Below are 15,263 nucleotides of genomic sequence, written 5' to 3'. Positions count from 1 at the left end.
ACAGATTAAGAATATTTGTTGTGGATAAATACACATAGTAACTACAAAAACAGCCTCCTCCAGCAGTGTGGTAAGAACATCGATACAGTTGGAATGTTCCAAATGGTCACAGTACTGAGGACTGTATTTCATTGGTAGCAGGTGTGGATAGCTTGCCTTCTAATTCAAACATCTAAATCAGATGGGTGAGACCAAGTATGGGAAATATTGAGGTTGTTGCACATAATAGCAGAGAATTTGGTTTTTTTTGTAGCTTTTGATGAGCCAGGGATAACTGAACTGTAATGCATTAACTAATCTTTAATTCTTGTGGCACTTTCTGCATATTATTTTCAGCATGTTTATAAAAACATTTATATTCAAACAATTTATAGTGCCATCTTGGTAAAACCAAGCATCTAAGATCCAGCATGCATATAAGAAAGCATTTTAAATCTGCATCTAAGTTTAAGAACGGAATCAGCTCCCTAAAACCATGCACACCACAGAATCACAGAAGGTCAAGGGCTGGAAGGGACCTCGAAAGATCATCTAGTGCAACCACCCCTGCCAGAGCAGGATCTCCTACACCGGATCACACAGGAACATGTTCGGGCAGGTTTTGATTATCTCCAGAGAGGGAGACTCCACAACCTCCCTGGGGAGCCTGTTCCAGTCTTCTGTCACCCTCACACTGAAAAAAATCCTCCTCAAGTTTACATGAAAATTCCCATGCCTCTGCTTCCACCCATTGCCCCTCATCCTGTCATCAGGCATCACCGAGCAGAGCCTGGCTCCATCCTCCTGGCACTCACTCTTTACATATTTATAAACATTGACGAGGTCTTCTCCTCTCCGAGCTAAAGAGCTCCAACTCCCTCAATCTCTCCTCATAACAGAGGTGTTCCATTCCCTTCATCATTTGTGTGGCTCTGTGTTGGACACTCTCAAGCAGTCCTTCTTGAACTGAGTGGCCCAGAACTAGACGTTCCAGATGCAGCCTCATCAGGACTAAGTAGAAGGGCAGGAGAACCTCTCTCGACCTACTAGCCACAGTCCCTTCTAATACACCCTAGAATGGCATTGGCCTTCTTGGCCACCAGAGCCACTGCTGGCTTATGGTCAACCTTACATCGATTAGGACTCCCAGGTCATTTTCCCTTTCACTGCTCTCCCAACAGGTCAGTCCCCAACCTACACTGACACCCGGGGGTGTTCTTTCCCAGGTGCAAGACTTTCCCCTTGCCCTTGTTGAATTTCATTCAATTTCTCCTTGTCCAACCCTCCAGCCTGCTTAAGTCTCACTGAATAGCAGCACAGCCTGAGGGGGTGTCAGCCACTCCACCTAGTTTTGTGTCACCAACAAACTTACTGACAGGGCACTCCATGTCCTCATCCAGGTCAGTGATGAATATATTGAACAGAAGTGGTCCCAGTACTGACCCCTGTGGGACTCCACTACCTACAGGCCTCCGACTCCATCCCATTGACCACAACTATCTTCTTTCCTTCAACTAATTCCCATGCACCTCACTACTTGATCATCCAGACCACACTGCCTCAGCTTAGCTGCAAGGATGCTGTGGGAGACAATGTCAAATGCTTCACTGTTTCAGTATCTTTTAATACCTTGCAGGATAAAATTATTAATGACTAGCCCACAGTATTTTAACACTAAAATTATGAGGTTGAGATTATAAGAACAGATACTGAAATATAAAGATGAAAGAAAGACTCGGTTTTAAAAGCAATTGCAGCATAAATAGCCTGAATTTTTCAGTGGAACTGCACTTGCAAAGCAAATATAATACTGCCTCGCTGAATTTGGCATCTGGATGTATGTGTGGATGTTTAGGGGAGGAAGTGAAGTATTTATTTTTGCTAGAAGTAGCAGTCAAATAGCAGGACTACAAATTCACAAAGTTGGAATGTTCTAATTATGTGCCAAATATTTCTGGGAAGGAGAGAAAAAGAGCATGTCTATAACATTCTTCGATAATGCCTAATACATATGGACAAGTGCTGTGATTTGATTGCCTATGTTTTATTCTTTTCCTTTTAAGAGAGTAGGACTCTTGGCAGTTTTCTGAATTCTTTAGATGTATTTAAATAGAAAGCTAACGCTCTCTTGGCCTCTGAGGTGAGTTAATGAAATCTAAAAAAAAAAAATGTACAAGTTAATGGAGTGGTTAAGATGGAAACCTGTTATCACATCTGGGATGAATTCAGGTTTCATAACAAGAAACACTTTATTCTCATGGAGATCAATAAAAGGTGAGGTAGCCCTAAAAACCTGACACTCATTCTCTGTTAAAGATAAACATCTACCTTAGCTGTGAAGTCTAATAGGGAACAGCTTCCCTGAATAGATTTCACCAAACACTAGAGTGAGATCACATCTAGGTGTGTTTTATTCAGGTTGTAAATACTTAAGATCTCTCACTCCTTTTTCCACCCTTCCGTAACAGCTCTACTGCTCATTAAAACAGGAAGAGCAAAGTGTATTATCTGAAGCTTTTCAAGGCTCTTATTAATTCAAGGTTGACTAATTAGCAGTCTGAGGAACTATCAGACTGAAAGAATCTTCCAAGCTGTTTTGGTAGTGGTAGGTCAAAATGAGAAGGTCTAAACAATGCATCTGGTTAAGCAAACAACTACGAATCATGAGGCATCTCTCTCAAAGAAAACATCAAGATAAAAAAACTCTCCTCTAGTGAATTCCACATAGTTAATAAAATTCACTGAACAGTAACATGTCCCCTTGTAGTTTATATCGAACGATGAGAGAAGCAAGCTGCTTTTCTTGCTTTGCCTTGTCTTTTAACTCCTGATCAGTTCTGAAGTTGAATGGTAAACCTAATTCTGAACCATCTGACACTGCACTGGATGCCTGCCTTATCTGGCTTAGCCATTCCAACAAAAAAACCTAAGCTTCTTTGGAATGACATGGAAGCCACACACTTTTGGAAGACTGTGACTGTACTCTTTAAATAAGATCTATCCCAATGTTTTAGTGCATCTGATGGTGTACTCTCGTGTTTCAGTTTAGTCATCAAAGCAGAGTTACTACAGTACTTCGGAGAATCCTGTTCTAACAACCCACAAATAGTTTGCATTCTCAAGAAACTAACACTTTTAACTAGTTAAAAACTTGTGAACAGTGACAAGTTTTCTAATATAGAAAAAGACAAAGCTGGATTTAGTCTTTGCACATGAGTATCATGTTTTCTGGATTGTAAGGACTAATTTTGAGTCAAGAACCTGAATTTTAACAAATTAACCTAGACTATTTCACCATAGTCTGTCTACAAAGGCAGAATAACTGAGGTCAGTTGAGAAAAGAAGTTACAACATTGATCTTGAAGGATGAAGATACCATTACAATGCTGACAAATCTAGTTTAAAAAGAATAAAATATATGTATATTCACACACACAAGCAGACATATGCACACATTTAAAATGCTTACATAATAAAGACAATACAAAAGTGTTTTTTTCTCCTATTGGCACTTTGTATTTTTTTGCTAGTTACTAGTCCCTTACACTGTAACTTCCTCATGAAGTCCAAATCATTTATCTAGCAACAGCAGCACCAAGAAGGAACCAAGAAAGAACATGAAGAGGAAATAATATGTACTTTCTTGATGTTACTCTGCTGGTCTGAAACAAAACACTGCTTTTGCAAAGACACAGAATTACACAAATGTTGAAGTCAGGAGGGATCTCTGAAGATCATATAGTCCAAATGCCCAGCCCAAGAAGGGCCACCTAGAGCCAGTTTTAAAGGACCAGTGTCTGGGTGGCTTCTGAATATTGCCAAGAATGGAGAATTCAGCCTCTGCAGGTAACTTGTTTCAGTGCTCTATCACCCTCGCAGTTAAAAAAATTGTTTTCTAACTTTCAGTGTTGCAGTAACTTTTCCTGTGTTACAGTTTGTGTCCACTGGTTTGATACTGTTACAGGGCACCATTAAGAACCTGACTTCTTTGCAGCCACACTTTTCATGAGCCTTCTCTTCTTGGATGTACAGCCTCAGACTGTGTTAAGCGTATTACAAAACATCCAGATAAATCACATGTCCTTCTGTTACTAACGTCACATCATTTACAGTGAACAGTAAACCATAGATAGTGAACAATGATAATAAAAACTGGTTTCAGATATATTCTCTTTTAATTTACTTACCTCAAAAAGGTAATCTCCTATATATTGCAAAGGGTAGCATTGGCTGTCAGACACATCTCTTCTGTTTTGCCTAAGACAAGTGTTATTACTGACGAAAATATGAGTTACATTGTGCTCTGAGTTTTGAGATGAACATATGGTTGCCTTTCCAGCTTGAAGGACTCTGAATAAACATATTTGGAAAGAAGTATTTACTGCATTATGTTAACAGTGCCTAAAGCTACATCATCATTCACAAACTCCAAGCATGAAAGTGCAAGACAGTAAGGGTTCTGGATGTAAACCACTGCCCAGTATTCATTAGGGGGATAAAACGGTTAATAGCTCTCAGAAAAGGAAAAAAAATCCACTTAACTAGGCATTCTTTTCCTTACAGTTTGACATCATTAATTAAAATCAGCACACACCTCCTATATATCCCACAGAAAGCTTTACCTATGCACCTTTTCAAAGATCAGATTGGCAACAGCAGCTGTAAATTATTGCATTATGATCCCCATAGCAGCAATGGCTTCCCAATTAAGTTTTGCAGTACATTAGGTGGATTACCAAAACCTGAATGCCTTTTTTCTGATCTGTAATATTGTATCTCCATAAAGCAAACACACGTTCTAATTTCGTTTTTGAGTCATTCACAGTATTTGCTGCTGTCCAATGCCATACACAGAAAACATACTTGTCTTTGGGACACAGTTACATTGAAGTTCCCCGTAGAACAACTTCCAATTTTGTTGTTGCAATTATTCCTGTCTCTTAGGAGACACCAGACGAAAAAAAAAGTGGAAGAAATAAGGTTTCATGATATGATGGGTATGTGTTTTATTTTTCATAATCCAGGTATGTAAAAAGAGAATTTTGCTGGTCTTAAGATACCCACCTAACAGCTAGTGATTAAAGGCAGGGGAAGCACAGAAGGGGAAAAAAGCAGTGTTGTAAATACTAGAGAAAACTCAATCTTTCCCCAGAACTATGGTGACCTTTGTGACTGAAAACAGTACTTGCTACATACAAAAAAAATCTGTCAGTGTTTTCTGACTGAGTAAAACGATCCCCATGTTGATGTGTGGGAAGTAGTCTGGAAAAAGAGAATCCTTCCACAGAACTAGCTGTTGCAGTTGGTGTTTAAGGTCATTTCTACTGTGAACAGCAACTTGTGGAACGTAGCACTTCAGTAGTGTTACCAGGAAGATCTGTATAAGCAGGTTTATATGAAAAAAGAAGCACCATTTTTCACAAGTTTATATGAAAAAAGAAGCACCATTTTTCACTGACTCTGCTCAGTCAATGAAGGCGCATGCCTAGAATGTCTTCAACTGGCACAATCAGAAGATGGTAACCTCAGCTGTATCTCACTTTGTTTTGTTGTACTGAAGCAGAAGCAAGCATTACTTAGTATGCTCTGTTTCAGATTCAATGAGGTATTTAAACCACAGAATTCAATTGTACAGGAAGAGCATGGGAAAACCTAAAATGTAGTCCCAGGATTCTTACACTTCATTTTCCTATTCTCTGCTCTTCTTTCACACATTTGTCCTTTTCCTTCTGAACTAACTGTATTTACCTTTGTTACAGTACAGAGCAGGTCTTCAGAACAAGACGCTGCTCCTGCATAGATGTGGCACAAAAGTCCATCATGTCAGTCACCATATGGCCCAGACACATAACAACTCACAAATGGCTCAGGTCATCCACGCAAGTGAAATACATGCAGTTCCAGCTACTGTTTGAATGTAACATCCGCACAAAATAAACCCGTATATATAAAACAAGCAAGACTATGAAAATCACATTTCTGCAAGTTTACTTCAGATGCAAACACATTACTTTTAATACTGTATTAAAAGAAAGTAAGAAAACCAGTAAAGCAGTAATATTACAGATTAAAAGACATTATGGAAATATGTTAATCAAAACAATCCAGAATTTGTAGACCTAGAGGTTGTTAAGGGCCAAATTAAGTGGGAGAACAAGCAGTAAGCATTCCATGGTTCACTATTTAAGCCTCTACACATATTCTCCTACCTTCTAACAGACATCATTTGTTTATCATCTTCGTCAGCAAGGAGAAGAACCTTCCACCTGTGGAAGGCCCCTGGAGCACTAGAGCGTGTCAGTTCTTTGCGCCATCTTTTAGGTGCAGCTTGCATTTGAGGTGAATAATGGGTGTCTTTTTCAATTTCATATCCCCACTCATACGTTGTTTCATCAAGCCATCTGCCACTTTTGGCACTATTAATTATGTACTCCTTAGTTAGTATCCACTTTCCTAAAAAGCAAATGAACTGTCAACTACAAAAGACAGGGTTTTTTTTTCTTTTTTTTTTATGCAGACAAATGGCAATCAACTGATGATCTAATGTAAAATCAACTTCAACTCTTCTTGTGCAAATAAAAGCTGGCATTTTAAGTACCACTTTAAAAACTTCTCTCTACAAGAGTTGTCCTCTTCACGCTTTACAATCAGAGGTCTCACAATGCCACCAAAAATTACTGGGTTTCTTTTAAAGATGAAGTACCTTTTTACGTTCCTAGATAAAATACTTGTTTATCTCGTAAAAAAAAATTAGTAAATGCAATTTTTCCAGCTTCCCAGATTTTGTTTGTGTGACTTCCACAGAATCTTGCTTAACCTTTTATCTTTAGTAATGTTTAGGACTTTTACAGATGTAGTAAAACAAAGTAAAATGAATGTTCTCTCAGAAGTGATTAAGTGAAGCAAAGATTTTCACATGTAAGCTGTTTCTCTTATATATTCTTAATATTACTTGCACTGCAAGCGTAGTGAATACTAATATTAGGGGGATATGGTTTTACACTTTTGTCTTTCCCCTTTCTTCTTTTCACACCTTTTTCTCTCATCCTTTGGCTCCACCTCCTCCGCCTCTCCTCTTTCATCTTCTGCCTGCATGCTTTTGATACTGAGTGTAATGATCTTCCCCTTTTTCTGTCTCTCTCTTCTTACAGGTTCAGGTCAAGAGCTGTGGTTAGTACCCTGCTCCTGTATTGAAACACTACTTACAGAAGACACTGAAGAGAAATTGACTTGAATTGTGTGAACCTAATTGGTTTCACAGAACAGCAGGGTTGACTGGCAAAACGTCTCAGTGCAGGAGCACAGATGGTACTTCCACATAACCTAGCACAGGTACCAGTAGACTACTGACTGGAAAAGGTATGCTATGCACAACTTGTGTGTTAAAATCACTCTCATGTCAAAGTCATCATCTCCAAACTTCTCTCAGCTAGGAAGCTGGTGAAGATTGGCATCCTTGCTCACCTCAAGGGAGTTCTAAATGGGTTTAAATGCGGTATTTTACACCTGGGGAAAACGGCAGTAAAAATGAACATACTCTTTCTGCCACCATGGCCACGTGCAAGGACTATGCAAGAAAAGCACCTCTTCCAGAATTAAAAAAGTAATAGATGGTATTCAGGAAGAGTTCAAGCATAGAAAGATGACAGTTTTGTATTGCCTTGTGGACATGACATGCATCGTCACCAGCCAGTTCAGCAAAACATCTCCAGATGTTTTACATCTCCAAAAGTAAGAAAACATAAAGCATTCACAGTGAAGTAATACACCATAAACCTATCTGCATTTTATTATTTCCTCCATGGAAACTTCTGCTGTTTCTTTTTTGATTAGAGAAATGTAACAGGAAATCATAAACCCCTATATCTGAGCAGTGATAGCTGACTAAAAATGCTTACTAATGTAAATGCTTACTATAAGTAAAAATATGAAGAAATTTACATATACCTTTAAAGTCAAACCTATGTGTAGTTATTTAAAGTTAAGAGATAACAGGCAGAAGATTATCCACCCTAACGACTTCTTTAAGACTTTGGTATATTAGAATATAGAAAAAATAAAGACTAAGTTTAAGCAGTTAGTAGACTGTTGTTGTGAAATCTCCTAACTCCACAAGATTTTCTAATTATAAAATCCCTCTAGGTAACGTGTCTATAAGGAAATCTTAAAACACAAAATTCTCAATCTAAAAGCAATGTAATTCCTTATGCACAGGATTTTACCATGAGGCCTTAGGTTAAAGAAAAGCACAAGGAAAGATCAGAAGCATGTGGCAGAAGAGCAAAAACCTGGAATTTTCTCTTCCTGCATAAACAGGAAATTAAGAGTGACCTATACCAGTGAATGTGGCATATTAATCTGGTGCCAAAAATCCATACTGACTGGTGGTGTCTCTCCACCTTTAGCAGCTGTGGGTGTCATCCCACATTTGCTCTGTCCCCTTTTCAAGTGATCCATTTTTAAGCACCCATATCACTGAAGTATAACTTCATGACCTTACTGACACGCAACACAGCTTTCTGTTTGGGAACAGAAGTAGATCATATAAAGGAATATAAAGGAAGATGGCAGGAATATCACCTAGGGAAAAATAAAAAAAACCAAACCAAAAAGAAGTAAATAATACTATGTTAAAAATCCTGGTTAATGGAACGAGAAGAATGAGAATTTGTAAGACAATTCATACACAAAAAGAAGGCAGGTAACTGAAAATCTTTTTTGGGAAGAGTCTTTTCTAGTCCTGTGTTACGATCTTACAAAATTTTACAGATCTTTTACTCACCTGCTGCACAGGAAGCTAAGAACTTTTCACTCTTGCAAAGCTTTTTTGCTATAAGATGTGAACAGTTTCTGTATTGCTATTAAAAGAAGCACAAAACAACACACGTATCACTGTAAAGAGTTAAACTTGACGTTGTATACACCACTGCACACGCATTTTTCTTTCTGCTGTAACCGTCAGATAAATTAGCGAACATTACCTTGTTATTTAAAAAAACACAGGCCAGTTTGCGCAGATATTCGAGTAGTGTCTTTTTCTCTTGCCTTTTAAACCCGGTTAACTGGATTATCCGTTTCTGGCCGCCAGTTGCCATCTGTTAAAGGAAAAGGGAACGTTAGCACAGTAAATACACATGGCGAAGCGCTGCTTCCACGATTCCTTCAAAAAAATGGGAAGACACACCACAAGAAATCAAAACTATCCGTCGGAGGCTGCCCCTGCCTGCCACAGCTACGACACCTGAAAGGCAGCACCGGGACAGGCCAGACCCCCACCCCCCCCGCTCAAAGTGAGGCCGGCGATGCCTTGAGCGTGCCCCGGGGTAAGCACCGCGCAACTCACACGCCCGGAGGCCCCTCAAGCCTTTGCCCCGCTGCGCAGTGAGTGAAAAGCCCCTCAGGAAAGTGCCATGGAGGCGTGGTGGCTCCGGGTAGGAGCTGCGGGGAGCGAGGCACCTCCCGCCCTGTGGCGGGGGAAGCCCGCCCGGTTGAGCTCACGTACAGACACCGTGGGGGTGGCGAGCGGGCTGCCGGCGTGGAAGGCACCTTCTCACCCCCCAGGGCGCCCCGGTCTCCGCCAGGCGCTAGTCCCTGCGTTCCTTTCTCGCCACCTTCCCGCCTTCTCCCCGCTCCGCCCCCGGATGTGGCGGCGCAGCCGTTCCGGGCCGCTGTCACTGGCGCTCCGCGGTTTCCTGGGCTGTTGGTGCCGAACCCGGCTGGGTAAGTGGCCCGCGGCTGGGCTACCCTTCTTCTCACCCTGACCATGCGGTGAAGCCTCGGCGCCGAGCAGGACAGGGCTGGAGGCCGCCGAGACTCGCTGCGGGATACGCCGCGGCCGCCTCCAGTCCTCCGCGGCACAAACTGAGCGTTGCGCAGTTCCAAGTCTCTCCGAGTGGCTTTGGGCGGCCAAGGCGTCCGGTGGGCCCGGCTTCGCGCCTCGGCGCGGCGCGGGGCGGGAAGGGGCGGGCTTCCCTCAGGCCCAGAAGAGCAGGGTGAGGCGGAGGAGAAGGCGGGAGTCGTGTGGGGGAGGGCGAGGTGGGGAACACGCCGGCGCCGCTCCAGGGTGTGTGGAAAACCACCGTTTGCATTGCTGAGCAGTTAGGAGTGGAAAGCAGGCAGGTAGGGGTGTGTGCGGAAAGAGGGAAGAGATGTCGCTGACGGAAGAGCTAGGTGAAGTTGGATGTAGGGGCAGGTTGAAGCGTATCCCCTCTGGAGGGCGAGCGGACATTTCTGATCCGTTTGCTTTATATCTAAGAAACTTTAAAGTGGCTTATACTATATGGTGGCACCTCCTCTATCAAGCCAGGCTGAGGGAGTTGGGGTTGTTTAGCCTGGAGAAGGCTCCAGTGAGACCTACTGATGCCCTTTCAGTGCTTTAAAGGGGCCGATGAGAAAGCTGGGGACAGACGAGCAGGGCCTGTTGTGACAGGACAAGGGATGATGGTTTGGACTGAGAGAAATTCAGAGTAGAGGGAAGAAACTTGTGACACTGAAGGCAGTAAGACCCTGACCCAGGTTGCCCAGTGAGGTGAGAAATGCCCCCTCCCTGGAACCACTGCAGGTCAGATTGTTTGGAGATCTGGGCAACCCGCTCTGGTCGCAGATGTCTCTTGCTGACTGCCAGGGGATTGGACTAGATGAGCTTTGAAGGTCACTTCCAACCCAAACCAGTCTGTGGTTGATTGTTAGAGAAGATGACTATGTGCTGCTGTAGCCACAATTTGGTGAAGAGATTTCTGCAGTGCTTGTCAAGTTGGTACTTACTGGAAGTTAGCGTTTGATTTTTCTAAATTGCAACAGTAAAAGGTCAAAATAATGTTCAGACTGCACCTCAAGCACTTCATTTTTAATTTAGAAATATAGAAATGCCAAGACCATGACTCTTCGCAAAGCCTTATTTTGGTCTCTTGCATATATGAGAGATTACTTTTGACTTGATTTCTGGGTCATGTAATGGGATGGCACATAAGAAACCTGGTAATGCATCATCATTAGTAAAATTAGCATTGTGAAACACTTCCTTTTTGAAATTTAGAAATTACAGCACACACATCTGTGTCCAAGGGAAAAAAAAAATACAGTTGGATTGCCTCCTTAGAGAATGAAACAATACTCTACAACCTTCCACAGAGTTCTTACATGATAGTGGACAACTCGTTTTGTACTCACCGAGGTAGCTGTTTCGTACTTAATGACCTGTAAAGTTTCACAGACGTTTCATCAAGTGCTTGTTCAGTGTTTGTCACTGCAGTTTAGATCAATCAAAGCAGTGCTCTGAGCTCACCAGTGCTACAAAACATAGGGATTCCTCTGGAAAGAAGACCAAAACCACCTGTATTCAGACATCTAAAACAGGGCAATGCATTTGAGACTTGGTTTTCAATCTGTTTTACCCAAATACCAGAATGAAGAAATGGTGCTGCCGTGCCAGAAATGGGCCCTGTGTTGCTGTTTGTAAAGTATCCTGGCACTCCTAATCCTTGCTAAAGTTTTCCCTATGTTTCCTTTACAGCAGTATATTTGTATGCAAGTAAGAAGAAGTAATCAGCAACGTTTGCCATTAGGTTTCAATATAATATTTTTGGTAATGAAAATAATATTTTAAACACCTACTTGAATGGTCAGAGTTGAGTATTTATGGGCATTTGACAACACAGATTAGTTAGATTTTCTATTTAAAACCTTTTATACTTGCACTATTCAGCTGTCTGTACTGTAAAAGTACTTAATTCTTCTAAATAGAGTGAAGAAAACAAAAACCTGCATTTGTTTTACAAAATCTAAACTTTACAGCACACTAAATCTGTTGTCTGTAAATATTTTTTATTATTATTATTATAAAGTGAATTTGTCTCATATAAAACCAAGAAACACGGTGTAAATATTTCTGTGTTTATTTATTCTGGTAAAGCATAAATAAATAATGTTTGGATTCATGTATTTTAAAGTTGATTTAATTCTAGTAGTAATTAGTAGTATTCTAGTAGTAGGTAGTAAACTACTACTAACTTAACCAGTACTGTAATACTAACCAATAGCTGAAGAATTCTTCATAATACAGTATTGTACGTTTCAACACACAGTATTGTGAACTACCTAATAATGAGAGGTTGCGTCCTTATATGATGACTGTAACCTTTGACAATTAAATATTTTCTCTTTTTTATTCAGTGGTTTGTTTGTTTGCTTGTTTAATTGTGTCTAGCACTTAAAATGCATGAAATCAGAATAAATGAGACATCAAACATTTTACACCTACTTTCACTTTAAATTACATTGTTACTGAAGTGTAGCTCTACGAAATTAAGAACATGTGTTAACTTCATCTTAGTGATCACAGAGTCACTTTGTCTGGAAAAGACCTTTAAGATCATTAAGTCCAGCCATGATCTAACTCTACCAAGTCATATACCAAACCCTGTCCCTCAGCACCACGCCTCTGTCTTCTAAACACCTCCAGCAGTGCAGATTCCACGACCCTGGGGACTTTGTTTAGCCTTCGAGAAGTTTTTCAGGGGAGACATTTCTACTAGTATCCAACCGGTGCCAACATGAAACTGTTTCCTCTTACCCTATCATTTGTTGCTCAGAGGGAAGAGATCAACACCACTTGACTCCAACTTCCTTTCTGGGAGTTGCTGAGGGCAATGAGGTCTCTCCTCCACCTGTTTTTCTTTAGGCTAAACAACTCCACTTTCCTCGTCTACTCCCTAGCCCTGTTCTCTAGGCCCTTCTCCAGCTTCATTGCCCTTCTCTCTTCTTCAGCACCTCAAAAAGTGAGTGGCCCAAAACTGAGCATAGTTCACAAGATGTGGCCTCAGCAGTGCTGAATACAGGGGGGCAATCATTTCCTGGCCCTTCTTGTCACACTATTGTTGATCCAAGCCAAGATGCCATGATATCTGTCAGGCAGTGATGCCTCCTAAGCTTGGATTTCAATTACCTTTTCCTACTACTTTTTCATGAAAGGCCCAAAGTATTTTTTTCTCCACCCTAGTTGTTGTGAGGTAGACCATGAGCCAGCAATGTGCTCTTGTGGCCAGGAAGGCCAATGCCAGTGCCATTCTGGGTTGTATTAGAAGGGCTGTGGCTGATAGGTCGACAGAGATTCTCCAGTGCCTCTGCCCTGGTGGGGCAGCATTTGGAATACCATGTCCCATTCTGGGCTTCCCAGTTCAAGAGGGACTGCTCGAGAGAGTCCAGTGCGGAGCCACAAAGATAATGAAGGGAATGGAACGTCTCTGTTATGAGGAGAGACTGAAAGAGCTGGGGCTCTTTAGCCTCAGAAGAGGAACCTGAGGGATGACCTCATCAATGTTTATAAATATGTAAAGAGTGAGTGCCAGAAGGATGGAGCCGGGCTCTGCTCGGTGATGCCTGATGACAGGATGTGGCGCAATGGGTGGAAACACAGGCATAGGAATTTTCATGTAAACTTGAGGAGGAATTTTTTCAGTGTGAGTGTGACAGAAGACTGGAACAGGCTCCCCAGGGAGGTTGTGGAGTCTCCCTTTCTGGAGATAATCAAAACCTGCCTGAAAATATTCATGTGATCTGGTATAGGAAATCCTGCCCTGGCAGGGAGATTACACTAGATGATCTTTCGAGATCCCTTCCAGCCCTTGACCTTCTGTGATCCTTGTGATTTTATTATAGCACTGAGTGTCTCTTAATTACTTACTTATTTTTCTGACTTACAAAATACAATGCAAGGTCTTGTAGGTCTAGGAAGCAGACATTTTAAGTCTGCTTATTTCAGTACCTCTGTTTTCCTTTGTTCTTGTGTTTTTCAAGTATATAGTTAAGTTGCTTAGTATTATGAACCACATTCAAACTGCTTGTCTTGGCTTTAGATACCCACTTTTAAACTTTCTCTTTTACACTGCTCATGACATCTATTAAAATACAGAAGTGATTTTTCAGTGCTACAAAACTGGTATTTAATTTACAATGTTTCTAATTACATTTTAAGGACTATGAAGAATGGCTATACAGTTCCCATGTCCTCACTTCTTTAAGAAGCCAAGATCATAGGAGTTGAATATTCCTTTTTACCAAAAAAGAGTTTACTTACAGTGTTTCAGGTGCTCATCTCTTCCAGACTTCTGTAACTGCTTTTTAATGCTATTTCCTAGAGAGATAAAAATGACAAAATTATTTTTCATTGTCATTTCACACATTTTCCTCAAAATAACTACTTTACTTTACATAATAAAGTTCAGTTACCTTTTTCTGGGCCATATTGGTGTTGCTCTGATGAACAGGATCACTGATGAACCTTGCCCTCAAATCTCACATCCTCTTTCTGTGTGATATCACCACTTTTCCCTCAACTTTGCAATGCAGATTTTGGGATATTTTTTAGATTTTCTGTTATTGGTCTTTCACTAGCTATTTAACTTTCTGTTGAAAAAGATAGATAACTTTTTGGTAGTAATTGTGATAACAATCCATGCATAAACATCTCTTCTGTGGTGAAATAACTGATATTTATTTTGTTTTAGCTAGTGGAAGATATTTTGCATTATGTGAATGAAATATTTTCCAGCAGGCAAAAGAGTTCATCAGTTGACTACTTAATAATTTCAGAGTTTAAAGAATTACTTTGTAGAGTGCTTTTCTAATTTTACCTCAGTATAACTGTAATAACTTTTTAAGCTGTTTTACTTGACAAAACAAAAATTGATGCTACAAGCAAATTTTGGACAAACATTTAGATATCACAGCTTTGAAAAAAAGCAACCAAACAAATGAAAAGCCACCAGCACAACCACAAAACCCAGAATTTACAGTGAAAAATCAATCCTAAAAGGTAGAACATTGTCAAATGTCACCACACTGCCTTCACGTAGAGAAAAATCTACCTCTGTATCCTAAGTCCATTTTGTGAGTATGTCTTCAGCACCAAGTGCTGACTTTGACTTTGTGGAAACTGAAAAAAATAAGGTTCTTCTATAGTGAGTAGGAATTACAAGAATATAAGCATAATATGAATCCACAGAAGCTACAATAGCTTTGGAATAATAATGATTCGATAAACATGGCTTTAGTTTCTGTCATGAGCTAAACAATATAGGAATGGCAGGACAAACATGGTGAGAATCATTGCTTTTCTTCAAACCTTACTGACCATAAACTCCCAGTTGTCGTACGTTGTTTTTAAAAACATCTTAGTAGTGGTCTTTTCAGGAGATATTGTTTGTGTTTCTTTCATGTAACCATTTTTCTTACAAGGCTCATTTTATGGGTATTTTAAGCTCAATACCATCTTGTCTCCTGGCATT

The 15,263-nt window shown here is 40.5% G+C and overlaps 2 protein-coding genes across 2 annotated transcripts in view; one reads left to right on the top strand and one right to left on the bottom strand.

Moving 5' to 3' along the window:
* The window catches only part of SLF1 (SMC5-SMC6 complex localization factor 1), a 42,979-nt gene extending 33,032 nt beyond the window's left edge, over positions 1 to 9,947 (bottom strand). The window contains exons 1-5 of the mRNA XM_064176291.1: positions 9,736 to 9,947; positions 8,961 to 9,074; positions 8,762 to 8,837; positions 6,189 to 6,432; positions 4,167 to 4,329 (exon numbers count right to left, since the gene is read on the bottom strand). Of these exons, the coding sequence (XP_064032361.1) occupies positions 4,167 to 4,329; positions 6,189 to 6,432; positions 8,762 to 8,837; positions 8,961 to 9,074; positions 9,736 to 9,744 (606 nt within the window). The 5' untranslated portion in view covers positions 9,745 to 9,947. The remainder of the gene's footprint in view (positions 1 to 4,166; positions 4,330 to 6,188; positions 6,433 to 8,761; positions 8,838 to 8,960; positions 9,075 to 9,735) is intronic.
* Positions 9,510 to 15,263, top strand: part of KIAA0825 (KIAA0825 ortholog) — a 359,412-nt gene continuing 353,658 nt past the window's right edge. Inside the window, exon 1 of the mRNA XM_064176290.1 lies at positions 9,510 to 9,699. The gene's annotated coding sequence lies outside the window, so the exon portion shown is untranslated. The remainder of the gene's footprint in view (positions 9,700 to 15,263) is intronic.

Source organism: Pogoniulus pusillus, chromosome Z, assembly GCF_015220805.1.
Source record: "Pogoniulus pusillus isolate bPogPus1 chromosome Z, bPogPus1.pri, whole genome shotgun sequence".
NCBI lineage: Eukaryota > Metazoa > Chordata > Aves > Piciformes > Lybiidae > Pogoniulus > Pogoniulus pusillus.
This window is presented reverse-complemented; position numbering and strand designations above follow the sequence as displayed.